The sequence below is a fragment of the Akebia trifoliata genome, chromosome 9 (assembly GCF_017979445.1).
Source record: "Akebia trifoliata isolate Shusen 1 chromosome 9, ASM1797944v1, whole genome shotgun sequence".
Classification (NCBI taxonomy): domain Eukaryota; kingdom Viridiplantae; phylum Streptophyta; class Magnoliopsida; order Ranunculales; family Lardizabalaceae; genus Akebia; species Akebia trifoliata.
In genome coordinates this window covers 25,004,589-25,032,499 of record NC_141383.1, presented here as the reverse complement: position 1 = coordinate 25,032,499, position 27,911 = coordinate 25,004,589, and the positions used below count along the sequence as shown (strand labels likewise).

General features: G+C 34.9%; 3 protein-coding genes across 3 annotated transcripts; 2 read left to right on the top strand and 1 right to left on the bottom strand.

Annotated features, from left to right (window-relative positions):
- Positions 1-2,791: 2,791 nt before the first annotated feature.
- On the bottom strand, positions 2,792-5,252 carry LOC147394958 (pectate lyase-like). Its single transcript, XM_086454323.1, has 5 exons — positions 4,907-5,252; positions 4,708-4,800; positions 3,975-4,536; positions 3,603-3,845; positions 2,792-3,208 (listed from the first exon to the last, which is right to left on the bottom strand). Exons 1-5 carry the CDS (start codon positions 5,092-5,094, stop codon positions 2,984-2,986), a joined length of 1,311 nt encoding a protein of 436 aa, XP_086310449.1. The 5' UTR covers positions 5,095-5,252; the 3' UTR covers positions 2,792-2,983.
- Positions 5,253-14,253: 9,001 nt separating this feature from the next.
- QKY (C2 calcium/lipid-binding plant phosphoribosyltransferase family protein) lies at positions 14,254-18,411 on the top strand. Its single transcript, XM_086453940.1, has one exon. The coding sequence runs from the start codon at positions 14,405-14,407 to the stop codon at positions 17,498-17,500; it is 3,096 nt and encodes a 1,031-aa protein (XP_086310066.1). The 5' UTR covers positions 14,254-14,404; the 3' UTR covers positions 17,501-18,411.
- Positions 18,412-21,169: 2,758 nt separating this feature from the next.
- On the top strand, positions 21,170-23,635 carry PIN8 (Auxin efflux carrier family protein). The gene is made up of 6 exons (XM_086453941.1): positions 21,170-21,884; positions 22,323-22,500; positions 22,608-22,693; positions 22,785-22,942; positions 23,264-23,340; positions 23,427-23,635. The coding sequence occupies exons 1-6, from the start codon at positions 21,377-21,379 to the stop codon at positions 23,491-23,493; spliced, it is 1,074 nt and encodes a 357-aa protein (XP_086310067.1). The 5' UTR covers positions 21,170-21,376; the 3' UTR covers positions 23,494-23,635.
- The last annotated feature ends 4,276 nt before the right edge of the window (positions 23,636-27,911 follow it).

Sequence of the window (27,911 nt, the reverse complement as noted above, 5' to 3'; positions counted from 1 at the left end):
GATGATTTCAGGATCCTTTTGAGACAAATTTAAATTTTGGGACTTTCTTTTAGTCTTGCCAACTATAGAACCATATTCGATTTATTGTTTAATGGGTTTGGCTTGGCTTCAAAAGGCCGGTTTGTTTCCACTAAAATTATAGATTCTAGTATGATTTAATGGATTAATGGTTGTGATTTGTTGTTAGACATGCATATAAGAAGGGACCCACCAAAACCCATGATTATTTAGCTTAAATCTTGGTGGGGTCTGAATAAGGATGCATGATTATAGAGTAATGTAATAATGTGTTTTGTGATGCGCTTTATCATTGTTATGGTGTTTCTCATCACACATCTTAAAGATTTAGATTTAGCATCGATAAGATCATTAGATTAGATTAGGTTAGATCTATGTTACCCAATTCGTTTCTACCAGTTCGAATCACGAACCGGTACAAAGCGAAGTAATTCGCAATGCGGTTCATACTAGGTTCGTAAAATCAAGCAAAACCATGAACCCACAAAATTTTGGTCGGATTCGACGGACCAAAACATGAAATTCGGCAAACCTAATATATTTTTAAAATTTTTTATTATTATATTTAAAATTTAAATTATTTTACTAATTTATTTATACTTAACTTAATTTTTTTTTAATATTATAATTGTAATTATAACTTATAATACTTGAATTGTACATGTGAACAAGCAAACCGAACTAGGAAACCAAAGCGACCCAGAAACAAATTTTCTTTACTTACCCCTATGAATCATGTTCATTTTAGATTGGCGAACCATGAACTCCAAACCTGAATTCGAACCGATCGAACCAAGTAACATAGGTTTAGATTAGATTAGATTTTCTTTCCAAATTGATGGATTTCTTTTTTGAATTCAGATTGGCATTTGGAACCTCTTCAAGTTTAAAATTCACCTAATCAGCCTGATTATTTATTTATTTATTTATTTTTTGTTATCATTGTTGACTTTTAGTAGTAAAAAAATAAGATTTTAAATATAATCATACAGTGATATTTTTATAAATATTGCAAAGTCTCAAAATTATTTACAAAAATGTCATTACACAATAATATAAATCTTGTTTTTGCTAACCCAACTCCCAATTAATATAAAAACGGAAGTCGTTAGTGCATTAGGAGAGTATCATTGACACAAATCCACTTTGATTAATTTTAAATTACAAAAATGCCCTTGTATTATGTTAAACAACATAACCCATTATAAGCTACATTATTCTAAAACAATCTCTTAAATATACAACAATACTTCTAGTTCATATCTCCTTTTTGGACTATTTCTATCCAAATTCTTTTGGGTTCTTCTTTTTCGTTTAAGATCTTCATCATGAATGTTTCTTCTAACTGAGATTATAATTGACTTTTGTTGAACATGCTAAACTTATCCTCATTTGATTTTTCATTTAATTTATTATCTATGGCAATTACTCTTACATTTTCTTAAATGCGTTCATTTCTAATTTCTAATCTCTTAAATAATAATATTTTACATTTTTATATTTTTTTTAACAATTATTTTCTGACTCCACCCTCTGACATACTTCCTCCTTTACTCTCTCGATGGTGATGTTGTGAATCCCGAGGAAATAAAATCTATGATTTTGTCACACACCACATCGAGAGAGTATGTCAGAAGGGTGAGTCAAAAAATTACGACTATTTTTTTTTTTTTTTTAATTCAATCTAAGACTGCCATCTATGATTACAATTACAATTGACATGGTCAAGTGACAATTAAATTAAATTTCATAAAAAAAAAAAAGAGAGAGAATATTAAAAACAGCTGTTCTAAGGATTGAAGAAGACAAAGGTGCACATAAAACAAGTGGGGGTTTTTGGCTCATTATACGAATAAAATTGGAACAATTTTTGTTCCATATGGGATAAGAAAGAGAGAGAAGCAAAAGCTGGTCCATGCGTTGAAATCATGCAACAACTTGTTAATTCGTCTTATATCTTCGTTCTTTTTCTAACTTTCTTGGAAACTTAGCCTTTCTATTAAAATACAAAAGATGAGGGTTGTTTGGCCACTTGGATTACATTGTCCTGGATTAACGTGTGTGGGTGAGAATAGAGTTTGTTACCCCCACGGCGCTTTAATCAGGACGATATTTCCAAGAGAAACAACTGTGCTTAATTGGTGCTAAATTTTGGAATTTAGTTGTCTTTACTTAGGGCTGTAAATTGGACCAAATCAGACCCAAAATCCGGTTCGATCTGGATCAAAATAGTGTCCCAATCTGATAAGTGTGAGATATTTGAATTATATTTATATTTTCTTACATCAAATAAGATTTGATTCATGGGATTAGAATTGGATCCTAATAATGAAATTCGAAATCCGATAGTAACCCAATCTGACAATGATCCGATCCGATTCTTATTCGATCAATTCCAGGTCCGATTCATCGTTATTAGATTGGCAACAAATTGACTCGAATTAGGATGGCATCGATTGATAGCTCTATCTTGTTTTATTAATTTTAACTATTTGTAAGTCAAAATTGTGTTATATCGATTGTCTGACTGGGTCAACCCGTCAAATAGAAATAAATTATATAGTTTTTTATTAAATAGGTGATTTAGCAATTTTGAATCCAATAAGCGGTGAGAGTCCGTAGGTTGTGTGTTTGACACCCAATATGAGTAATATAAGCTATATTCTGAATCCGATAAGCATGAATTGGGCTTAATCCGGCCCAATAATTCTATCCAAACCCAATTCATTATAATTGGGCCCAGTAAAATTCAGGCCCATTGACAAGCTAGATATGAAGTATGAACTAATGAAAATGAATAAATGAATAATATCCAAATGAAAGATTTGTTGGAAGTGTAATTCCTGATTGGATCTCTCTCACACACAAACTTTCTCCTCTCTCAAAAGCCAGATACAAATACAAAGAGTCTCTCTCTCATTCTTCTTGTAATTAACATGTTAAGGTTATACTAATCAAAGAAAATTTAACAAGGCTTGTTAGGCTTGCAATTAAGCGAACCAGCGAAGCGAGTGAGCCTAGTGACGAACGTCCCGGGTTTTGCTTTGATCATTTGCTGCCTCGAAAATGGCATTCTCTTTCTCGGATTCCCAGATTGAACGAAGAACGCACCGTTCATCAGTAGATCTCCTTCGGATCTCCATGTCCATTGCTTCCACTCGCTCTCCATCGCATAGTCCCTCTTGGTCACCTATATACCCACCACCACCACCAACAACACAAAACACCAAGATCAATTAAATCCACTCATGGGCAAATATGTAATTTTCATGTTGCATCAGAAAAGATATTCTTTATTTTGTCTTTTAGTGTAAAAAAGTAAGAATTCAATGATAATCATTTATACGATTTTCGTAAATAATTACGTAATCTCATAAAATTATGGATGAATATAATTACTATATTACCCTTATTTTTTATGCTATAAGAAAATAATAATATTAACATTTTATATACATATATATATACGAAAACACATGTTTGTAGAGGTTGCTAACATCGCTCTCATCTTGATCGCCTAAAAAAGAAGAAAATTCATCGTAGGATATATAGAAAGGGAAGACTAGCTTGTTTTTTTTTATTACCTCCTTGGCTGCCAAGTTAGGGGGAGCGATATAACGGTTACCCTGGCTTATGATTGTCGGATGATGGCTACCACCGACGGCATACATGAGCCAATGAGTGTAGTCATTGTTAACGACATGGACGAAACCCCATCGGCACCTCGGCATCCTCTGCACCAATCCCCTCCCAAAGTGGTTGAATGCAACGGTGATTTGCATGATCGAGTCTCCTGAGTAGCTATCACTGGCACCAAACAACATCACCTGCACGTGTACACGATCCCACGAAGCATCATCATTGTCTTCTTTGTGCACAATGTAGATTATTAAATTATGATCCATCTCTCATTCATGATCAATCGATTGGCCTATTTTGAATTATTGTTACGTTACCTCGTTATGGTGGGTCATGTGGTTATTAGAGATAGTTATGGCTGTAGATCCCTCAATGACATCAATTAGTCCATCCTTGCAATTAGATAAGGAGTTATGATCAATCCAAATATGTGAGGCTCCGTAGATAGAAATGCCATCACCATCGCTCTGTGTCCTAAAGCCGACGTGCATTATAGAGTCCCTAATCATGCCACCACTACCCGCATTGATGTCGTGAATGTGTAGACCGTGGATGATGACATTCTTGACAAATTGGATGGTAATGCCGGCACCATGGGCAATGTGAACGTTAACGCCACGGGCATCAATGGTCTTGTCGCTGGTCATGATGAGCTCCTCACTCAACCTGATTTCCATGTTTCTTGCAAATATGATCCATAGTGGTTGTGATTGGATGACCGCGTGTCGTAGGGTGCCTGGCTTGGGGTTCACTAGGTCGTTGTCTGAGGGGTCGGTCACCACGTAGTACCTCCCGTACTTCCCACCAACGGTCTTTCGGCCAAAGCCAAGAGCACAATCGGCTAGTTTCTTGCGATTTGTGGCCCAGTTCTTGTCGCATCTGTTGTAAAAGTTTAAAAAGCAAGATAAAATATGGATTTCTCTTCTTATCCAATGTGGGACTAAACTTTTCGAGAAAAAAAAAATTGATTAAGATTATTTTAAAATAAAAATAAAACCCAACAATACTCCAATTAAAATATAAAATTATTTGAAAATTTTCTATCGGCACCTCCAACATCGATCGATGGGATTTGTTGCCAAGCATGGGCCATGATATTTACGTAAGCTTCTCCTTGTGCTGTTGATTTTTCCCTCCAAGGCCCTGCATTACATATATTAAGATCAAGATCACATTAATACCAATTATTATTGATCATTTGGAATTCAATCAGAATTGATAAAATCAAGATGATCGGGAATGGACCCACATGTGGACATGCATATTTAAATGGTCATTGACTTCCTCGGGATTCGTATTATAGGCCTCTTGGGCAGTCTTCTTGGCTTCCGCGGCGCGCTGCTGCCACACCTCATCAAAATCTCCAATGTGGGCCTGTAGCCGTGAGACCATTATTGCAAAGAAGAAAAGAAACAAAGTGGGCTTAATGGGCTCCATTGGTCCAATTCTTTTTTTTTTTCCCCTCTTTTAGAAAAAAAATTAAAGAATTGGGTGTTGAGGGAAAAAGGTCTAGAGATGAGCCGTTTTGAGACCAAGACTAGACCCTGCCGAACCAACCGGTCGAACCCAACTCAACCCAGTTTGGTTCGTTCTGACTCCGTTGGTCTTAAGTGTGAAGGAGCAAGGCCTCTATTTAAATAGGTGATTAGAGAGAGAATAATTGCGAGGAGAGAGGGGGGCCATTGAAATTAATGGTCCAAAATTAATTTTCTTTTATTAGTTATTATTAAAAGGTGAACATTGAAACTTTTTTTTTTTAAAGTCAAATGGAGAGAAAATTGTAAGTCAAACGAGAAAAAAAAATGTGATTTACACATGCCCCCTCCATGTTTTGGTGAATATTTGATATACACCCTACGTTTTCAAATTGATGACATGGTCCTTGACCTCAGTCTTCTCTTATAAATTAATGAAAATGACTTAAATGCCCTTATCTTTGTCTCTTTCATTTTCGCACTCATCAACTTTTGTGATAAAAATATTTTTTTGTTTATTCAACAACCTCCTTGTAAACGTTTTAGAAAATCTTTAATTTTTGTACTCAAAATTCTATCATCTTATGCTTCTTCTTCAAAAAAGAATAAAAAAATCTTGTTCTTAAAGACGAAGATAATTTTTTTTTTACCAAACTGATTAAAGATGATTGGTTTTTGAAAGAAAAATCAAGGGTGCTTGATTCAAGATTGAAGACGAGAACATTTAAGTCAATTTGATTAAACTAAATTTATAAAAAAATATTGAGATTCATGTGGGTGTGTCACCGTCACCAACGTGAAGACATGGAGTTATTTCAAACATTCACCCAACATAGAGTACACATTTTGATAGACGAGACAACTTCGACTTCTAACCCACTTATATAACTTATGAATTATGTGAAAATTATAAATCAAGGTGCACTTTAATAGACGAGAACAGGTGTCAATTAATTTAATCGATAAAATCTTTCAGAATAACAACATTGAATTATTGATCTTATTAAAAACAAACTTACAGAATTATTATTATTATTATTTTAAAATGTTAGATGAAAAACTAAATTCACCCACCAAAAATTGACCAAACTATAAGGTTGATGATTTAGTAAAAAAAAAATATTTTAATTTTAATTTTTTACATGAAAATTATAACTAAGTTGACATTATTTGACCAATGTACCATTCATCTTTGATGGGATTTTAAAAAATAAAATAATTTTTTTTAAAACTAAAGTGTCAAAAAGAGTTGATCTATGTAAGAAGATCAAAGGTTTTGTCCACAAAAAAAAAAGTGGTGGCAGCAGAGCTGCAAAGCCACACCTTTCAAACCTTACATGAGCTGAGAGAAGCTTCTTTGGGAGGCGTGCCAAAAAGAGACGTAAGATCCAAAGGAAGTGGGGGAAGTGGGGTTTCGTTGTTTCACGTTCAGCATTTTCTTTGTAATATATTGATGGTAGTTGGATAACTAAATAGCAGCGATGATAACGTCCAGCACATTTTTATAATTGTCAGACATGAGGCATTTCAGTCTGTTTTTTTAAGTAGAGAAGAGTGTGTTCCTTGGCCACCACTGGATGGTCCTTGAGATTAACATAGTTGGGCATCGCAAGGACCATCAGTGATTTTAAAAGTGAATTTATATTGCCACACCAAATTTTTATTATAAATTTTCAATTTGTAAAATTAACTAATCACATATGCCACACCAAATAATGATAAACATAAGAAAATGCTCAAGTAACTTTAAAAAAGTTGCATCGAATTCACACATTGCTGTTTATGGAGCCATAGATGTTTTTCATCGAGATACGAGTGAAAAATATCTATGGTTCTAAATGCACTCCACACCAATAATGTGTGACTCAATGTCGATTTTAATGTTAGTCCAGCACGACTCATAAACATATCTGTCAAAGCTCTCACTAATCTTTTTGAGAAGAAAATCAAATACAGGAGAAGGCGAAAAAAATAAAAATCACGAAAAGAGAGATGGAGTCTAGAGAAAGAAAAATATGGTGAGAGAGAAAGACCTTTCGCTCTTCAATCTTATGTTATCGGGTTTTATAAAAATGATTAATTTTTTTTTAGTTGGGCCATCTATTGATTTCTCCTCAAGTAAAACAAACATAATTTTTGTCCAAACAACTTTTTTCTTTTTTTTTCCCTTTTTTTTTTTTAGTTTTTTGGTTAAAATAAAATCCTAAAAATGTCAATTTCAAAATTTGAAGAAGATAATTTTAATTTAATTGAAAGCAACTTATGAAAGAGTGGGAATGAATTTTCTTTCCGACTCATTTTATTACAACTTTACGTGTTTAATGAAAAGGAAAATGTCAATGTTGATCAGTTAAGGCCAGGAAACATAAAAGAAAGATTGATCCTCTCCACCAATAAGATTCATTTATTTATTTTTTTATTTGTTTTATTTTTTAAAATACAACGTATCCCGCATCTCTTTTGGGGTAGGACTAGCCCCTGCAATCGCATACCTCAGCTTCATAAAAACTTTCCATCGTGCAACTACAACAGAGTAACTCAGGAGATCACCCAGTTTCAAACACACGACCAGGACTCATTTAAATTATTGATTAATATGTTATAATTAAAAATTCAATTAAAATCTTTGTAATTAAGTATAATAAATTTAATGTGTTTGGCACTAAAATAATGTATCTGGCAATAAAACTAGGGGGGGAATTAGGAAGCTTAGAGGGGGAAAAGTAAAGGGTATCAGGTTCTACTTTATTGAAATTGTGGTTTCGGTGCCTTTGACAAAAAGGGGAAGCCTTGTTGGGTAGCGGAATCATGTGCGCATCTTAGCTGTTTGTAATATTGTTTCACCTCAATCAGCTTTTTCATGTTCATATGTTGACATTTGTAGGGGTAATCACGTAAATTTATTCAACCAAGATTTTACTAAATTACCCTCTCTTACTACCTCTACTTAAACATATGTGACTTAATTAAACATGATTTTAACCAAAATGACTCGATCGAAACATCTTTTCATCTCGTACAAGACAGAAGAGAAGGAAGAAGAAGATACCTACCTAATCACATCTCGTTCGTAAATGATACCAAGATGACTCAAACTAGTCATCTTGATCTCTCGATAACTTTCAAATGGTAAGTTACCAAAACATTCGATGAAATCATCTTATTTACTAAGGTAGTACTCATTCCAAATTATTTACAAAGTCGGTAAAATAGTATTTTTTGATAAATAAGTTTATACTTAAACGGTAAAATACAAAATCCCCCCCCCCCCTACCACAATAAAAAATGTTGTTTGATAAATTTTGTCGACATGTATATTCGCAATAACTTAGAGATTTCTCGTCCATGAGTTGGTAAAATTCTCATTTTCAAAGATAGGTGTAAGTGCTATTTATCTTTTGTTATTAACTTATTTAAGAGGTACAATAAGCCAAAAAGATGATTGTTTTAGAAAAAAGTCTATGAATCAGTCTCTTACACTTTGTTTGGATTCAGAGAAATGGAAAGAAGAGAAACTCGTTAAGAAAAAGATTTATGGTTATGTGCATTGCTTGCGTCAATCACCACGTCAGTTCTAGCGAGTCAGTTTATCGTGACTCAATTCAAAGTGCAAGAAAATTATAACACTCATATACCTCGAGATATGTGCAATGAGCATTTCATATGTAAACCTCTTTTCTCTACTAATGGGGACACCTGCCAATTATTTTAGTTTTTACGATGCTCAAGTTAGATTCTTAGCATAATTTTAAGTCGGTATTGAATAAATTTAAATCAATCTTGATTGTTGGGATATTACCTAATACGGAGAAAGCATGATGTTGCATAACTCGAAGTGACACATGTCAATTGCAAAGATTTAAAAATCTAAAAAAGAAAAAAAGGAAGAAAGATAGAAGTGATCCAAAGAGCCACTTTAAGCACTCTTTTCAGACCAATTGACACATTAATGCTTGGCCTACATGCTCCATTGTGGGAGGATTTTCTAACAATGCCCGCACTATGAGATCTAATAGCCACAAATTGTTCCACTCTTTAAGGACTTTTACGGCATTACCCACGTTGGAGGCTCTCCATCAAACAAACGGTTGAGATGAGAGAATAAAAACAGATTTCCTAGAGATTAATGCTTATCCTCTTGTCAGTTCTAGCGAGTTAGTTCATTTAAAGGACTCTGGTGGAGGGATTTTTTCTAAATAATTGGATGATCTCTTAATAGTTTATTTAGTAAACTTTTCTTTTTGTAACAGTCCCTAAACCCTATCTCACTTAAGGTCTTTGAAATATCCAAATTATCATTTTCTCATCTTCTTCACATAGTTAGATTTTTCAACGACGGTTACGATTATTTTCGATGATCTTTGATCATGAATGACAAATAGAGAATAATTTTAAACATCTAGATGTATTTTTTTTTTTTTTTTTGATGATGATTTGTGTAAAAAAAATTAAGAATGAAGTTGAGATTCAAATTTTTTTGATAATTAAACTAGAATTTATTATTTGCAACTATGATTTATGCATTTTGGGTGTTTCAAGAAGATTTATCCAGTATCAAAGTTGGAAAAACAAAAAACCTGATTCACATTTACAGTGTTAAATTCACCACTTTTTATTGTCTAGTTTACCATTTAATTATTGTCGAGTTTGATCATTTTTTTTTCTTATGAAAATATTGTCGAACTCAACAGTATTTAAATAAAAAATGGTGAACTTGACGTTGTAATATAAACGAGATTTTTTATTTTTTGTTTTTCCAATTTCGATACTTGATAAATCTTCTTGAAATACCCAAAATGCATAAATCATGGTTGTAAATCAAAAGTTACGATGTAATTATCAAACAATTCAAATATCGACTTTGTTCTTTTATAAATCATTGAAAAGAAAAAAACATTTAGATGTTTAAAATTAAGATAATATCATTCTCCATTCGTCATTCATGATCAAAGATCGTCAAAAATGTTCGCAATCGCCGTTGGAAAGCCTAACTATGTGAAGAAGATGAGAAAATGGTAGTTTGGGATATTTCAATGACATTATACACGTGAGATGAGGTCTAAGGATTATTAAGAAAAAAAAAAGTTTACTAAATGGACTATTAAAAGACGACCAAAAACTTAAGGATTATTTAGAAAAAAATCCCTCCACCAAGGTCTTTTAAGTAATTTTTTCTATTTTCATCAATGAATACATGTCAAAAATATTTTGATGCTTAGATTTAAAAAAAGAGTAATGATTTTTTGACTCTCCCACGTGGCATACTCTCCTGATGTGGCATGTACTAGAACCATAGATCTTTTTCCCTCAGGATACACAACTGCACATATTTATAAGAATATTTGTATGTGTATCTCGAGGCATAAAATCTATGATTCTAACATATACCACGCCATGAGAGTATTTTTAGTATGCCACGTGGGGGACTCAGATTATCACAACTCTAAAAAAAACACTCTCATAAAAGTTTTCTAATAAAAATTAGGGTAAATTCTCAGATAGTTACAAATATTTTCAATATTTCTGAAATTTTGCTAATGTTGATAAAATATTATCGAATTGTCAACATTATATGACGACTTTGTCAACATTAACAACATTTCGAAAATGTCAAAATTTTTTGTAATTATTTAAAAATTTACCCTAAAAAATTAAAACTCCGTTAATTCTTTAAAAATAATAAGGGTAAAACAGACTTTTCGATGTAGAAAGAAGGCGGGAAGGAGCATCAAAATGCAAATGAATACAGCGGTCATAAAATGATGCCTTTTCCCCCACTTTTGCCCTTTTTGTTTCACTTTTGACTAAGCTGTGAACATCACATTATCCAGAAGATTTATGCATTTTGGGTGTTTCAAGAAGATTTATCCAGTATCAAAGTTGGAAAAACAAAAAACCTGATTCACATTTACAGTGTTAAATTCACCACTTTTTATTGTCTAGTTTACCATTTAATTATTGTCAAGTTTGATCATTTTTTTTTCTTATGAAAATATTGTTGAACTCAACAGTATTTAAATAAAAATGGTGAACTTGACGTTGTAATATAAACGAGATTTTTTATTTTTTGTTTTTTCCAATTTCGATACTTGATAAATCTTCTTGAAATACCCAAAATGCATAAATCATGGTTGTAAATCAAAAGTTACGATGTAATTATCAAACAATTCAAATATCGACTTTGTTCTTTTATAAATCATTGAAAAGAAAAAAACATTTAGATGTTTAAAATTAAGATAATATCATTCTCCATTCGTCATTCATGATCAAAGATCGTCAAAAATGTTCACAATCGCCGTTGGAAAGCCTAACTATGTGAAGAAGATGAGAAAATGGTAGTTTGGGATATTTCAATGACATTATACACGTGAGATGAGGTCTAAGGATTGTTAAGAAAAAAAAAAGTTTACTAAATGGACTATTAAAAGACGACCCAAAACTTAGGGACTATTTAGAAAAAAATCCCTCCACCAAGGTCTTTTAAGTAATTTTTTCTATTTTCATCAATGAATACATGTCAAAAATATTTTGATGCTTAGATTTAAAAAAAGAGTAATGATTTTTTGACTCTCCCACGTGGCATACTCTCCTGATGTGGCATGTACTAGAACCATAGATCTTTTTCCCTCAGGATACACAACTGCACATATTTATAAGAATATTTGTATGTGTATCTCGAGGCATAAAATCTATGATTCTAACACATACCACGTCATGAGAGTATTTTTAGTATGCCACGTGGGGGACTCAGATTATCACAACTCTAAAAAAAACACTCTCATAAAAGTTTTCTAATAAAAATTAGGGTAAATTCTCAGATAGTTACAAATATTTTCAATATTTCTGAAATTTTGCTAATGTTGATAAAATATTATCGAATTGTCAACATTATATGACGACTTTGTCAACATTAACAACATTTCGAAAATGCCGAAAACTTTTGTAATTATTTAAAAATTTACCCTAAAAAATTAAAACTCCATTAATTCTTTGAAAATAATAAGGGTAAAACAGACTTTTCGATGTAGAAAGAGGGCGGGAAGGAGCATCAAAATGCGAATGAATACAGCGGTCATAAAATGATGCCTTTTCCCCCACTTTTGCCCTTTTTTGTTTCACTTTTGACTAAGCTGTGAACATCACATTATCCCTAATTGGTCCTATTTTGCTTGTAAAGTGTCCACTTTCCTTTTCTGATGGGATTAGATTCTGATAATCTATGTTTCTAGATAGAGCTTCTTAGTACTAGTTACATTAACTTCTCATTGACCCAATTGTTTGGACCAGTTTACATTTATTAAAAAATAAATTAAATTAAAAGTATGTATAATTTTCATAAACTTTGTTTTAAAAATCAGCCTCAATGGGTCACCATTGTCACAAAATTTCAGAAATTCATGGAAAATGATTAGTCGCGTAAATCAATGAATCGATAAAACGATTTCACATTTGATTGATGCATTGTGATCCATCTTAAATACGGATCATATTTTTTTAAATATAAGTAGGGTCCAAACCGTGGTTTGAAAATTCATCTGAGATTGAGACTTATTGCCTGAGTCGTCTCGGTATTATGCATGGATGAGATGAAGGGACAAGTCAATGTATCAGACGAGATTTAAAATCTTGTGTTCATTTTTCTCATTGTTGAGCGTGACATCTCAAATGTACTGGAAAACTCATCTGAGACGTCAAAACAAGTTTTAAAACCATGGTCCAAATTGGGTTTGGTTCTGATCATGATTTTAAATCTTTTATTACCTCTTTGCCATCCCCCACTTTTGCCAAGTTGCTCGCCCAAGTCTTCTATTCTTAGATAAGATGAACCAACTAATTCAATTTGTAATTGTTTATTAACCTATATTTATATTCAAATAATTATAATTTTTTATAAAATAAGGCGGATTAGAAGATACTTGGACACAATATCAAATTTTATTAAGAAAACAAGAAACAAGATGCAATCACACACGGAGACACAGATTTTATTTGATTTTCTCAAGATTGAGGTACGTCCACGGATCACATCAATCCCACTATGAAGAAAAAATCTGTAATTCCAAATTACACTATTTCACCAAAAAATAAAAATATATATCCTAGGAAAACATAATTAGAGTTTTACATAATATCAATGAAATTATGAAAATAACATTGGAACTTTTCTTACATAAGCTCGACCAGTAGCTTGATACAATACCTCTTTATTGACTAGTACCATCAGATTTTAGAAATAATAAATATTTAAATTACTAAAGGAAAATTGTTTTTACCAAAAAAAAAAAAAAAAATCAAAACTCCGTTAACTCAATTAAGATTTTTTTAAAGAATAATGATAAATTGACTCCCGACTCTACTCTCCTGATGTGACATGTGCATAAAACCATAGATTCCTCGAGATACACAATCACACATCCTTATAAATATGTGAAATTGTGTATCTCGAAGAAATTTATATTTCTATGCACACACCACATTAGGAGAGTAGAGGGGGAGTATGTCCCAAGGGGATCACCTCACAAAATTCTAGAAAAAAGCTTCCTTGGATATGTGATCAATCGATTAAGAGTTGTTATAATCTGACTACCCCACATGGCAAATGCAATTGACTACTTGACGTGACAAGTTTGGGAATCGTAGATTTGTGTTGTTCGGGATACCTGATTCCCACAAGATACATTTTTTAAATGGGGAAGTGTAGTCCTGTATCTCGAGGAACATAGATAGTTAGATTATCACAATTCATCGATTAAATTGACAATATATCAATTAGTAACCCCCATCAACACGAAGATTCTATTTTCTACAATCCTAAAATCTCAATAAAGAGATAGAATTTTAGGAAGATTGAAGTTGATGGACCAAAGAAATTCTCAAACATGGGTCATGCCATATATGGATGTAATAGGAATTAATAATGAATTGAGTTGTTTTTGGTAATTTGAGCTAAAGAATTCGAACATGTAAGCAACCAAAAAGAGAGGGAAAGAAAATCCCATACGCACGCAAATGTAAAGGGTGTAGAATCTAATTTCCCACCGAGCCAACATTCTCTCTCTCTCTCTCTCTCTCTCTCTCACTCAAACTGAAAATAAAAAATAAAAAAAATCTAAAATTTAAAACTTAAAAGAAAGCAAATTCCGCAATCTCCTCCAAACTTTACACTCATACGTGACCAAACCCCAAAACACCGATCTCCTTTCATGTCTTTATCGCCGGAAACCTGACAAAACTCACCAGAAAACTGACATTTTAAAGAAGATGAGACGAAGATGACAACATCACCGACAGCAGTTCCGATTCAAATTACAACAACTCGAAAACTGATCGTCGAAGTCGTTGATGCTCGAGATCTCATCCCTAAAGACGGCCAGGGTAGTTCGAGTCCGTACGTAGTCGTAGATTTCGATGGACAGAGAAAGAGAACTTCGACGAAGTACAGAGATCTGAATCCAGTATGGAACGAGAAGTTAGAGTTCATCGTTACAGATCCGAAGTCAATGGAGGCAGAAGAGCTCGAAATCGAGGTTTATAACGATAAGAGGATGAGTAATGGTGGTGGAACTTCGCGGAAAAACCATTTTCTAGGGCGAGTGAAGATTTACGGAAGTCAATTTGGGAAGAAAGGAGATGAAGGTTTGATCTACTTTGCTTTGGAGAAGAAGAGTGTGTTTAGTTGGATCAGAGGTGAAATTGGACTCAGAATCTACTATTTCGATGAGCAAATCGAGGAACAAAGACACGAAGGAGACGGATCTCCGACGGAAAACGTATCGGAGAATCCAAAGGTCTGTGGAAAGAGATCGGAGGATGAGAGAAATCCGAATGCGGTGCCACAGCCGACGGTAATAGTTCCTGAGGCAGCGCAAAATCCGCCGATCGTCATCATAGAAGAATCACTGCCTCCGGTTGACGTACAACCGGAGCAACATCAACCTGAAGAGACGTTTACGTCGGAAACTCAATTCCCGCCGGAAGTGAGAAAGATGCAAATGGGAGGAGGAAGTTCGGATAGAGTTAGGGTTTTGAGGAGACCGAAAGAGGATTATGCGCCGGAAGTCATCACCGGGAGGTTTTCAAGCAAGAATGAACGGATTCTGGCGTATGATCTCGTCGATCCGATGCAGTACATCTTCGTTCGAATCGTAAAAGCTCGAAATCTCACTGTTACGGATACTCCACACGTGAGGATCGAAGGCGGAAGCCATTTCGTCAGATCGAAACCTGCGAGTTACAGACCTGGGGAAGTTTCTGGAAATCCTGAGTGGCATCAGGTCTTCGCTCTTGCCCATAACCGACCGGATTCCGGGGATTCAAGGTTGAAGATCTCGGTCTGGGATGGATCGTCTGATCGTTTTCTTGGTGGAGTTTGTTTCGATTTATTACATGGTGATGTTCCGGTGCGTGATCCACCGGACAGTCCTCTGGCTCCAAAGTGGTACCGATTAGAAAGTGGAGATGATCACAATTCTGGAAGGAATTGCGGAGATATACAGCTTTCAGTCTGGATTGGAACTCAAGCGGATGACGCTTTTCCTGAATCATGGAGTTCTGATGCTCCGTACGTGGCTTACACACGTTCGAAGGTTTATCACTCTCCGAAGCTTTGGTATCTAAGAGTCTCAATCATCGAAGCTCAAGATCTCCACATTGTTTCGAATTTGAACTCTTCTTCTTCTCCTCATCATCCTCCAACAATGCCTCCAGATATCCGTATAAAAGCACAATTAGGATTTCAATCCGCAAGAACCAGACGAGGCACCATGAACAATCACAATTCTTCGTTTTTGTGGAATCAAGATCTCATATTTGTTGCAGGTGAGCCTCTTGAAGATAAGCTCGAGTTATTAGTTGAGGATCGTTCGAGCAAAGACGCCATTCTTCTCTGTCACGTGCTTGTTCCGTTGAGTTCTGTCGAACAACGGTTGGATGAACGCCACGTGCCTTCCAAGTGGTTTGTATTAGATAGTGGTTGTGGCGGAGGTGGAGAAGGTGTTGGTGGGTCCTATTACGGACGGATTCATCTCCGCCTTTGCTTAGAAGGTGGGTACCACGTGCTTGATGAAGCAGCTCACTTGTGCAGCGACTTTCGTCCGACAGCGAAGCAGCTATGGAAACAACCGATCGGAGTTCTAGAACTTGGGATTCTTGGTGCACGAGGGTTACTCCCGATGAAATGCAAAGGTGGAGGAAAAGGGGCTACTGATGCTTACTGCGTCGCCAAGTATGGGAAAAAGTGGGTCCGTACAAAAACAATAACCGACAGCTTTGATCCACGTTGGAACGAGCAGTACACGTGGCAGGTATTCGACCCGTCAACTGTGTTGACTATAGGGGTTTTTGACAATTGGCGGATGTTTCCTAACATGGTAGATGAGAAACCAGACTGTCGTATAGGAAAGGTACATGTACGCGTATCCACGCTAGAGAGTAACAAAGTGTACACAAATTCGTACCCATTGTTGGTGCTTTCCAAATCTGGGTTGAAGAAGATGGGAGAGATCGAGTTAGCCGTGCGGTTTGCGTGCCCATACGTGTTGCCAGACACATGCGCTTTGTACGGACAGCCAATGTTACCTCGCTTGCACTACCTTCGCCCACTTGGTGTCACCCAACAAGAGGCATTGCGAGGGGCGGCCACTAAGATGGTTGCGGCATGGCTCGCATTATCCGAGCCACCGCTTGGCCCCGAAGTGGTCCATTACATGCTCGACACAGACTCACATACATGGAGTTTGCGAAAGAGCAAGGCGAATTGGTTTAGAATCCTCGCCGTGCTTTCTTGGGTGATTGGATTGTGGAGATGGTTGGATGATATTCGATGGTGGAAAAACCCCGTTACGACCGTACTCGTACACATCTTGTACTTGGTGCTTGTATGGTACCCCGAATTGATAGTTCCAACTGGATTCATATACGTGTTTTTGATCGGAGTTTGGTACTATAGGTTTCGACCTAGAGTCCCACCCGGGATGGACATCAAGCTCTCTCAAGCAGACAAGATCGACCACGAAGACCTTGACGAGGAGTTTGATCCAATCCCAAGCACAAAGACACCAGAGATTGTTCGAATGCGTTACGATAGACTAAGGACATTAGCTGCAAGGATACAAACCGTTTTAGGGGACTTTGCAACACAAGGAGAGCGGTTCCAAGCATTGGTAAGCTGGCGAGATCCGAGAGCCACGAGATTATTCATTGGGGTTTGTTTGGCAGTCGCGGTGGTGCTTTACGTGGTGCCCCCGAAGATGGTGGCAGTGGCACTCGGATTTTATTTCTTACGACACCCAATGTTTAGGGACCCAATGCCACCCACTAGTTTGAATTTTTTTCGAAGACTTCCGAGCTTATCTGATAGATTGATTTGAGTAGAGAATGTTTTTTTGGTTTTTTCGTTTTTTTTTTGGGAAGTTTTGTTCTAAATTGGGTTGGGAGAGGGAAGTTGATGTGTGTGGAATAACATCTTGAGGAGGGAGGGGTTGATATAGGAGGAACCTCTATGCTTCTTTTCTCTTTTCTTTCCCTTTTGAATTAATTAACTAATATAAATAAGAAAGAAGAACAAAGGAAGATGGTTGGAGAGAGTGGAATGTGCGTGATGGATTTATAACTTGAAACATTCTTTACATGGACAGTAACCAATGCTTATAATGAGTCAACTTAATAAAATATAATATATGATTTAAGATTAGATTATAGATGAGGTGTACTGATAAATGTGCATGATATGGTGTATATCGTTAGAATGTTTAAGATTTTTCTAATTATAGAATATTAATTAATTGGAGTTCAGTATAAAGTGATGGGTAATGATCAGCTAATTTAATAGAGAAGTCCCTTCACCTTCTCTTGAATTTTTGAGATACCTTATCTTTTCATATTGATGACATTCCCCCTTGACCTATGTCTTCTTTTATAGACTATTGGAAATGACCAAATGCCTCCATCTTCAATCCTTAGTTTTTCTACTAAAAATTTATCAACTTCATATCTTCAATCCATCTTTTCCATCCTTGACCTATCTTTTGTTTAGAACTTTTTTTATTTTCCTAGTGAAAATTCTATTGTCTTCTACTTCTCAAAACTCTTATCTTGGACTTGAGGTTTAAAAATTGAAGTAGATAGAACCAAACGCCCAAGACATTGATGATGACTGGCTTTGGGAACAAAAATTAAGGATTTGTTTTTTACTACAAACTGAAGATGAGGGCATTTAGGTTATTTTACATTAATTATTAGACAAGACCAATGTCAAAGGGGCATTTCATCAGTTTGAAAACATAGGGTATCTCAAATATTCACCAAAAGTTGGAGGGTTATATCTATAAAATATCTACTTCAAATCTCGATTGAGTTGACTCGTTCAATTTCTTAGTTGACTTACCAATCTTAAGAAACATGGTATTATAAAGTATAAATTATAGACTAATTAAGTACATCTTTATGAGTCCCACTGAAGTCTTGAATCTACTCGGCCTTCGGCACAATATTTTGGGTGGACACAATAGTAATTTTGCTGCAGTGGCTTTCACATGAAGCAAGGTAGCTGGACAAAAGGCACCAGTCCTAAAATCACTTCACCCTCTTTATCCACGTGGCTGAGTCCATGACTCGACACATGGCAAAACGAGGGCACTTTTAAATTGACCAATCCAGGTTTCGACCTATCAAAATGGTCATCAAATCATCTGTGCTATGGTTGTCACCTCTGAAACATCTGAATCAACTTAAATCATCAACGAAATTCATATAATGGGCTTTGTAGAGTTTTTTTTTTTTGAAAAGGGGGTTATTTGATCCCGAAACCCCCAAATCCCAAGTTTGAAGACTATCAGATCCTAAGCCGCACTAACCACTCCATTGAATCATCTTCAAGTGGCACTCCTTGTTCCATTGTCATTATCGCCTCCTTTTATCTAATATAAAGGAAGAGAAATCGATCAATCGTCGACTGCGGTGAGTGTTTTAGAGTTATATAGACCTCTTAGGGCAACTTGAGAAAGATTCACCTTCACCTACTAATTACGAACCACTAATTTGCTCGCTTATTTAAAAACAAAGGTGTCAGCTAGCTAAGTTGGTTAAAGTCTGTATGTTGATACCACGACCTCTGTTCGAAACTCACCTTCACCTACTAATTATTGACCACTAATTTCACTCGACTAAGAAAAGAAACTTGAGAAAGAAAGAATCAAACTAGATTTTAAAGCAAGATTGTCTAAACTTAATTTAGGGATTTTCAAATTGAACCTAGGTCATTTTCTACCCCCCCTCTTCTCCTTTTAATTTTTAGATTATTCATGTATTTTATGTTAATGGGGATTAGTTATCCACTTTTTCAAACCAAACAAGTCCAAATTAATTAGGACTTCATTTTCATGAACCATACTGTCAGCCAGCTTTACTTAAAGCTTGTTACCAAACACTCCTTGAGAATGTGTTGGATGGATGGGATGGACTAGGTATAAAGAGTAAGCTCTATTACAATCTCAATTTTTTCAAAGAAATCTCAAACCCCCAATGCTCCACTCTCATACTTCTCCACTTGATTTTCCACTCACTCGCAAATTCTATCTATTCTCTATGTCCAAGCTTTCAAAGACACACCGACCGTAGGTATCTGAAGATCAGATATGCTACGAAGTACTCGTGAGGAGGGAATGGAATGATCAATTGGCTATCGATTCTACTTTAAACACTCTTAATGGACGTACGGATCTTAAGAGTCATCAAATGGCAAAAGAATCTCCCTTAATGCTTTTAAAAAAGACTAATCCACCTATACTTTGGAACAATCACATAAGAATTCAAGAGAGTTGGTACAGAGTGTTTGGCTACAAAAACATACGAGACAAGGAACAAAACTACTCAGAAAGGCACATTTTTGTGCCCATTTTGTTGAAAAGGGAAAAAAAAAGAAAAAGAATCACCCTTGTGCGTGCAACCAAACACATTGATTATTAACATAGAGTCCAAGTAATTAACAGAATCACCATGTAGAGATGTTGAAGTAATCCAGACTGGGGAGGAGGACGACGAAGAAGAAGAGAACGTGAAGAAAGAGACTTGGTTGGGTCTTATTTTAGCAAAAAAACACATTAAAAGCAAATTCCCCACTACACTTATTCCCACACTTTTGACCATATTCAGAAAAAATTCTCCCTTCATCACTGTTATTTAACTGTTTGAGATTTTCAGTTACTTCTGTCCCAATTCACTTCTTTATTCCTCTTTCCCCCCATTTCTTGTTTCTTTAAAAAATATAAATAAATAAACTATATCTCAAATGCAACAATAAAAATGTTAAAAAACAGAGAAACTTTATTTAGACTTTTTGGGCAAATTGTCGATTAAAAACAAAAATCATGTTTATTTTAGTCATTTAATAACTCTTTACTCTTAAAATAGAGGTTAGCCACCAAAATAAACTAAAATTTAAATGAAATGACTTTAATACCCTTATATAACATTCCTGAAAGTAGATGGACAGTAAAATATGAGGGGTATGTTTTGGTCAAAATGAAAGAGGTGAGTAAAGTAAAGACACTTTAAAATTCAAAGTCTAATAATAGGCAAGGCTTAGGCATAATAAAATGGTTAAATAGTTATCTTTCGGCCGACAGTAAGAAAAAATTGAAAAATAATAACAAAAGGAGCAGAAGAAGAAACAGATACCAGACTTTCAACTGACGATGACAAAAATACCCTTAACCTTTTACTAAATTAATGACTAAAATCCTTCATTGCCTCGGAATTACAATTATTTCAACATTCCTAGTTAATATTTACAACAAAAAACTATGAAACATATGCAATATTTTAAATAAAGTCTAGTATTTGAAACTGAAACAAATATTCAAAGCTCAATGTCATTTTGATCACCAGAGAAAAGTTTAGAGGACAATTTCGTCATTTCCCAGTAAATGTTTACAACATGAGACTATGAAAAGCAGATGATGCATATATATACATACATAAGCAATATTTTAAATTGAAGATGCTAAAGAAGATTAACGAAAAGTCTAGTGTTTGAAGCCGAAAAAGTTCAAGGTCATGATGGGCACCATAGAAAAGTTTAAGGGACAATTTCGTAATTCCAAGAGAAAAAGACTGGCACCAGTCCCGCCTTTTCCTTTCACAAGCTAACAAACCCATCTATAGAACATAAAAAGAGTTCAAGAAACTAATTTTCATATTAGTAGAATTCCCTTGTTAGTTGTTACGGTCCATAAACATCGGCCAATATGATATCCTTGGCTGATGTTTACCACGTCTTGGTAGCAACGGTTCCATTATATGTTGCTATGATCTTAGCCTATTTCTCTGTCAAATGGTGGAAACTATTCACACCAGATCAGTGCGCTGCCATTAACAAGTTTGTAGCGAAATTCTCCATTCCGTTATTATCCTTCCGTGTTATCTCATCCAACAATCCCTACCAAATGACCCTCAAACTTATAATCTCAGATTCTCTCCAAAAACTATGTGCCTTCTTTTTATTGATACTCATCAGTAAACTTGGTTCAAGAGGAAACTTGGGGTGTGTCATAACAGGTTTCTCTTTATCTACACTACCCAACACTTTGATCTTGGGGATTCCAATTATAAAGGCCATGTATGGGGTTGAAGCATCTACGTTCCTCGCTCAGATAGTCGTTTTACAGAGCTTAATTTGGTATAATCTATTGCTTTTTCTGTTTGAGTTCAGGGCTGTCGAGGTGGTCTCTGTGACTCCACAATCAGAAGATACAGGTAAGGTGTCTTGGTTTGCATTTTCTCACTTAAGGGAAGTGGTTTGATATGTCAAATTATCAACATGTTTAGCTCTCAAATGATCAAAAACCAATCAGCACTCTCCCCAATGATCACTAGTTGACTGAATTGATTGGGTCAATTTTTTTGTGATAGGAGGGACCCAGAAAATGGTAGATATCACACTGGTCCATGCGTCCCATCTACCTATGAAGACCACACATTTGCTCTAAAATATTGATCATAACATCAACATATTTATAGATAGAACAATTGCCCGTATATGCATACTTAGATATATTTATGTATATGTGTGTACATTCTTAAGTTATAAGATTTACGGTAATATATATGTTCCACCTTTTTGCATTTTTTATTGGGTTTTAGGTTATCAACTTTGACTAAATTCCAAATGCTTGGATCCTTTTGTGTTTTAAGGGGAAATGGAGGCCCCACAAGGAGCAGAATCAAAAGAGGAGGAGGAGGAAGCAAAAGCCCAAACCCCAAAGAAAATCAAAACCAAGCTCCTTCTCTTGAAAGTTGGGAGGAAGCTCATAACCAACCCAAATACCCATGCGACTTTGCTTGGTCTTACATGGGCAATCATTCGTTTTAGGTAAGCGTGTAGGAGCAACGTTTCGAGAATAAAGTTATATATTTTGGAATCCTATTATGTCTTAAGATAGATAAGTAATAAAGGTGATACGGTGAAACCCGTTGTAGGTGGCACCTAAAACTGCCGGAGATCGTTGATAAATCGATATCAATACTATCAGATGGAGGGCTTGGTATGGCCATGTTCAGCTTAGGTGCGAATTGATCATCATGAGCTTCCTACATTGGACAAACAAAAAACCATGCAGATTACTTCTAACTCTTTTCAATTTGTGGGACTTATAGGTCTTTTCATGGCATCACAACCTAGCATAATAGCATGCGGGCCCCGACTGGCAGCATTAGCCATGGGTGCAAGGTTTTTGGTGGGACCAGCCTTAATGGCTGTCACCTCCTTTGCTATTGGATTGAGAGGCACATTGTTTAAGGTCGCAATCGTGCAGGTGAATAAGTTTTTTTTTGTAATGGGTCCATTTCAATTATTTATTTGTTCATACATATCTATGAGTCTAACTTTGAAGTGGCCAGGCCACTTCAAAATTTTGGAGGAACCCTCCAAGTAACATGACACGTGTCTTTTTGTATTTATTTCACACCCCTGTTTCATTAATATTAAGGATACATCCTTGGAGAAACCACGTGTAATCCAAAGGAGACGGGTTCTACCGAAATTTTGAAGCAGGATGGCCTCTTCAAAGTTTTTCCCATATTTATACAGCATATGTTCAGAAAAAGGAGGCTAAAGGATGTGTGGTCTCTCACAGGCGGCTCTTCCTCAAGGAATTGTTCCATTTGTGTTTGCCAAAGAATACAACGTAAATCCAGAAATCTTGAGCACCGGGTAATGATGCTTCTACTATCTATCTATCTATCTCAAGGTTTAAGCCTTAATATAATGCTAAAGTAATGATTTTGTTATGGTTGCAGGGTACTCTTTGGAATGCTCATCGCAATGCCGGTGGCACTGGCCTACTACTTCCTGTTAGGGTTGTAAATGAATCGTCTCTGACACTACAAACAAGATTCTAGAACTTGGAATCATGGTGATAATATTTGTTATTCAATTTGAAATGTAATATAGAGAAATCTACACTAATAACCATTGAATACAACACCCATTAAGATTTAATTCACAACTTATCTGTAGAAACAGAAAAATCATATAAAGTTAGGAATAATGAAGGATATTGTGATTGTTTTCTTAATTTCATTTACATCTCGATATTTGGAATCTATGACCGGGGGGGGGGGGGGGGGGGGGGCAAGTCCTATTTTAAAGTCCAAATCCAGCTATATATTGCATCTTGACTACCTCTTATTTTGTATGATTTGTATTTTTGTTTTATGATTTTTGGGTTGGTGATGAAATAGATTCCAAGGTGTAGCTGCTCAATCGGAGCTAGATGTCCATATGAAGTCTTTTAGAATTCATTTTTGAGGAAAAGATAACATGGGTATATCTACCAATTTTATGAGATCTGCCATTTCAGATCCGAAATAGTGGTACAAAGTTCGTTGACAGGATTAATGTCTAGAATTCCGTATTTAACATAGTGATCACCAAAAGATAGTGACTTATGGGCAAGATGTGGGCAAGGAGATTATTTCTATGAACCATTTCTGTGGCCCACTATCATCTTGGTTCCAGATACTTAAGTGAGCATTGTAGAATACAAAGAATCAAACTGAAGGAATGGCATTTAGGTGAGGACAACCAATAAATATTGTCAGCTGTTACAAATCAATAAACCAAGAAAACAATGGAAAATGCAGAGCAAAAGAAACAAAGATTTTCATTTTTAGGATACAAAATCGTAACATCTAGTATTAAAAATAAAACAATCCGAGGGCATTCCAATCCTTGTCACAATTGTGTGTATCAATGCCACAACATGGGTTAAAAAACAGTGACACCTAAACACTAGCCCATTTGCCAATCAAACGAAAGTTCAGTCTTGACAAGAGTTTACAATAAGCTCCAAGCATCATTCCACACAAAGAGTCAATATGTACAAAATCATTTTCTTCTCTCAGAAATAGTATCAAACTATGTTTTCTAAAGATTTGATGATATAAAGCTTCATTCTTTACATTAAATGCCATATGGCTTAATTGTTTTTGTTGGAGATTAAAACAAAACAAACAGTAGAATTTCAAGAGAACCAACTATGCAAACCTCTTGTGGAACACGTGTTAGACAGTAGATGCGTTACCCTTTTAATGTTCAGCCCAAACAGGTTATATGCCTCTAGTATTTGTTCTTCCAACACTCCCTCAACTCTGTGGAGTCTATACCACTGCCCTAAAAGCAGTTCAACAGATTTAGGAAAAGAAAGCACCAAGATAAAATGAGAAGGGGATATATACATATCGATTGAAAGATAACTTTAGCAATGTTCAATTTATTGACTTCAAGCACACAAAATAAACAAACTAAAGAAAACATAAGTCACCAAATTGTCTACTAAATCTACTTGAGGTTTGGTTAGGTACTTGGATATTGAAAGATATGAAATATGTATTGTTTTTTCCCCCATGCGCATTATAAATCATGATGGTTTTCCTTCCATTATGCCGCACTTGCTCTGCAACTAATCCCTTATTTTTAGAAACTACCCCAGTGTAACTCGATCCCCTTCTTTAGTCCGTACTTGAATTGGATAAACATCTTCTGAGGATGCACCCAAATTACTTGGCAAAGCTCCACACCCATAACTTATTCAATCCCTATTGCTTCTATTCATTACCTACAACATGTCCTTCAACTCATGCCCTTGTTCTCACTGCAATATGAATTTCCCAATAACCAGCATTCCCACATTTTGCTAGAATAATGTATTTTTGAAAACAAATCATAATTAATTCGACTTCCAACCATATGTTTCTTAGGAAGAAAAATCATATCAAGTGAATCTCACACCAAAGAAAGTTAAATCTTGATTAGCAGTTATCAAAGACTCCTCTTATAATAAGAAAAGCTACCCACCTAGCTGATTTCCCTACTAACATCACTTAGAAATAGAAATTCGGTTATTTATGGTTAAGGAACATTTGGCTTAAATGTTAGATAGCTAATTTGAATATTCTAGAAATATGTCAAGATCCTATCAACCAAATTCCTCAATTTCTTTCTCTAAATTCTTTGAAGTCAATTTAGGTTGTCTTCACGATCAAAAGATGTACCCAATGTTCAAGATAGCTTACTTGTGTGTTTTTATTTATATTTCTAGATATAGGGAATAAAGTTTTACTCATGGTTTGACATCTAGTTATTGAGATGAATTTTGAATAACTGAAAAAACAGATGTGTTGACTGGTAGGAGACAAACAAAGACATTTGTAAGACAAGCCCATAAAAATTGAAACCCGGATCCCATAAATTTCAGGACTAAAATTGAAACTTTGAACCTTGGATTTACTAACTCTCGTGCAGGTAATATAGTCAGCCTGGGCTTAATGGAAGTTGGGGAGTATTTTCTACTAAACCCTTTTGTCATTTCCAACTAAATACAGTATTTCTTATCTTAGTTGATCAAATAGTATGACTTGTAAATTTAAAAAAGAAAAAAAAAAAAAAAAAAGGAGAACTACCCACTAAAGATATCAATTAAATGAAAAAAGGGTTATGCATTTTACTTCCTAAACCTTCAAATTCATCAACAATCAAGGTTTGCAAACTGAAATGAACCCTAACTCTAAATATTTGCAGAGTGCTTCTAGTGATTCCAAACAAAACATTTATACTTAAACAACAATTCAGACAGACTATATAATAAATGGGTGTCAAAGAAATACTACAAATTAGATAAAACTCTTCAGATTTAAACTTGATCAACAACAAGTATGGTTGAGAAGTTCAATCAGGATTTATTAAAAGTGTTCAAAAGAAACATACATGATTGTAGGAGAGAGAGCCGTGAGGGAGATTGATAGAGTCGAGATGAACGAAGATGCCATTAATGAGATCAGTAGGTTAGGATCAGCACAAATGGTGGACAATTGGTTTGACTTTGGTCTTCGTTTTTGGTTTTGTTTTCTCTGCACTTTTTCTCTCCTTCGTTCTTGGTTTTAATTTCCCTCGCTAATATTGTAATCTCTTGGGTTTGATTAATAGGAGAGATTCTACGTCCACACCAACTTTTACTTAGAGCACACCGAGTATGTATATTTTAATTGAGAACTTCTATTGACACGCCAAATTTTACTTACAACACACTAATTCTTATGAGATCAAGAAGTTATCTACATTATTGTGTTATAAGTAAAATTTGGCGTGTTAATAGAAGCTCTCATTTTAATTATTGGGACTGCACAATCTTCGGAAAAAAATCTGATTTTGGTATATTGTTCATTTTAATTCTCAAAACATGTTTTCAAGTGAGTTTGTTGGTAAGTATTCTAATTTAAAATGACAATCTCGTTGATAAAAAAAAAGTGATGAACTCGCTAGTAAATTTAAAGAACAAATTATCTTTGATTTTAAAAATAACGATCTCGTTGATAAGAAGTGACAATCTTGTCGGTAAATTTAAGGACAAATATACTTATTTTTCAACAGTGAAATCGTTGATAATTATCTTTGAGTTCGTAACTTTTTTATCAACGTGATCGTCTCTTTAAATTATTATACCTATCAGTGAATTCTATCAAAAATATGTTTTAGGAATTAAAATGAACAGTGCACCAAACTTAAAATTTCATTGTATTCAGCACACGAAATGGTTATACACCCTTAATTATTTAAACATTAGAGCTTTTATTAATTCATCAATTTTCACTTCTAACACACCATCTAAATATATATAGAAACATATTAATTTCATAAGGAATATTGTGTTGTGAGTAAATTTGGTGTGCCAATAGAATCTCTCGTATTCATTTCATACAAATTGGAGTTTAAAGACCCTAGAATATTCTTTTTTTTTTCTGAACTTTTGATCTATACTTCCTACTATGAACAGTGATAATCTGACTACCCACGTGGCAAACTCAACTGATTACCTTAACGCGACAAGTTTGAGAATCGTAGATCTGTGCTCCTCGGGATACATGACTGCACTTCCCCATAAAAAAAGTGTATCTCAAGGGAACCGTGTATCCCGATGAGAGCAGATCTATGATTCCAAACTTGTCATGTCAGGTAATCGACTGAGTATGTCACATGGGGTAGTCAAAAGATTACAACTCTTCCTACCATTCCTTCTCAATCTCAAATAGAAACCAAGACAATCTGTTAATTTCGAAAATCTTCTTTTCAAAAAGTTTGATGTATTTGAAGAATTCATTGTTGAGGGGTGAGTAGCATGAATCTTATTTCTGTATTAAAATCATGTATTTATTATCTCATCTCCATGTTCAATTAATTTTTAAAAATACCCAATCTTTGATCGCATTGTATTTTAAGTGTCAAAT

Coding starts and splice junctions, on each gene's coding strand:
- LOC147394958 (XM_086454323.1), bottom strand. CDS start 5,094: ATGGAGCCCATTAAGCCCACTTTGTTTCTTTTCTTCTTTGCAATAATG. Junction 3,846..3,974: donor ACATGACCCACCATAACGAG/GTAACGTAACAA, acceptor GTACACGTGCAG/GTGATGTTGTTTGGTGCCAG. Junction 3,209..3,602: donor CTAACTTGGCAGCCAAGGAG/GTAATAAAAAAA, acceptor GTGGGTATATAG/GTGACCAAGAGGGACTATGC.
- QKY (XM_086453940.1), top strand. CDS start 14,405: ATGACAACATCACCGACAGCAGTTCCGATTCAAATTACAACAACTCGA.
- PIN8 (XM_086453941.1), top strand. CDS start 21,377: ATGATATCCTTGGCTGATGTTTACCACGTCTTGGTAGCAACGGTTCCA. Junction 22,694..22,784: donor TATGGCCATGTTCAGCTTAG/GTGCGAATTGAT, acceptor TGGGACTTATAG/GTCTTTTCATGGCATCACAA. Junction 22,943..23,263: donor TTAAGGTCGCAATCGTGCAG/GTGAATAAGTTT, acceptor GGTCTCTCACAG/GCGGCTCTTCCTCAAGGAAT.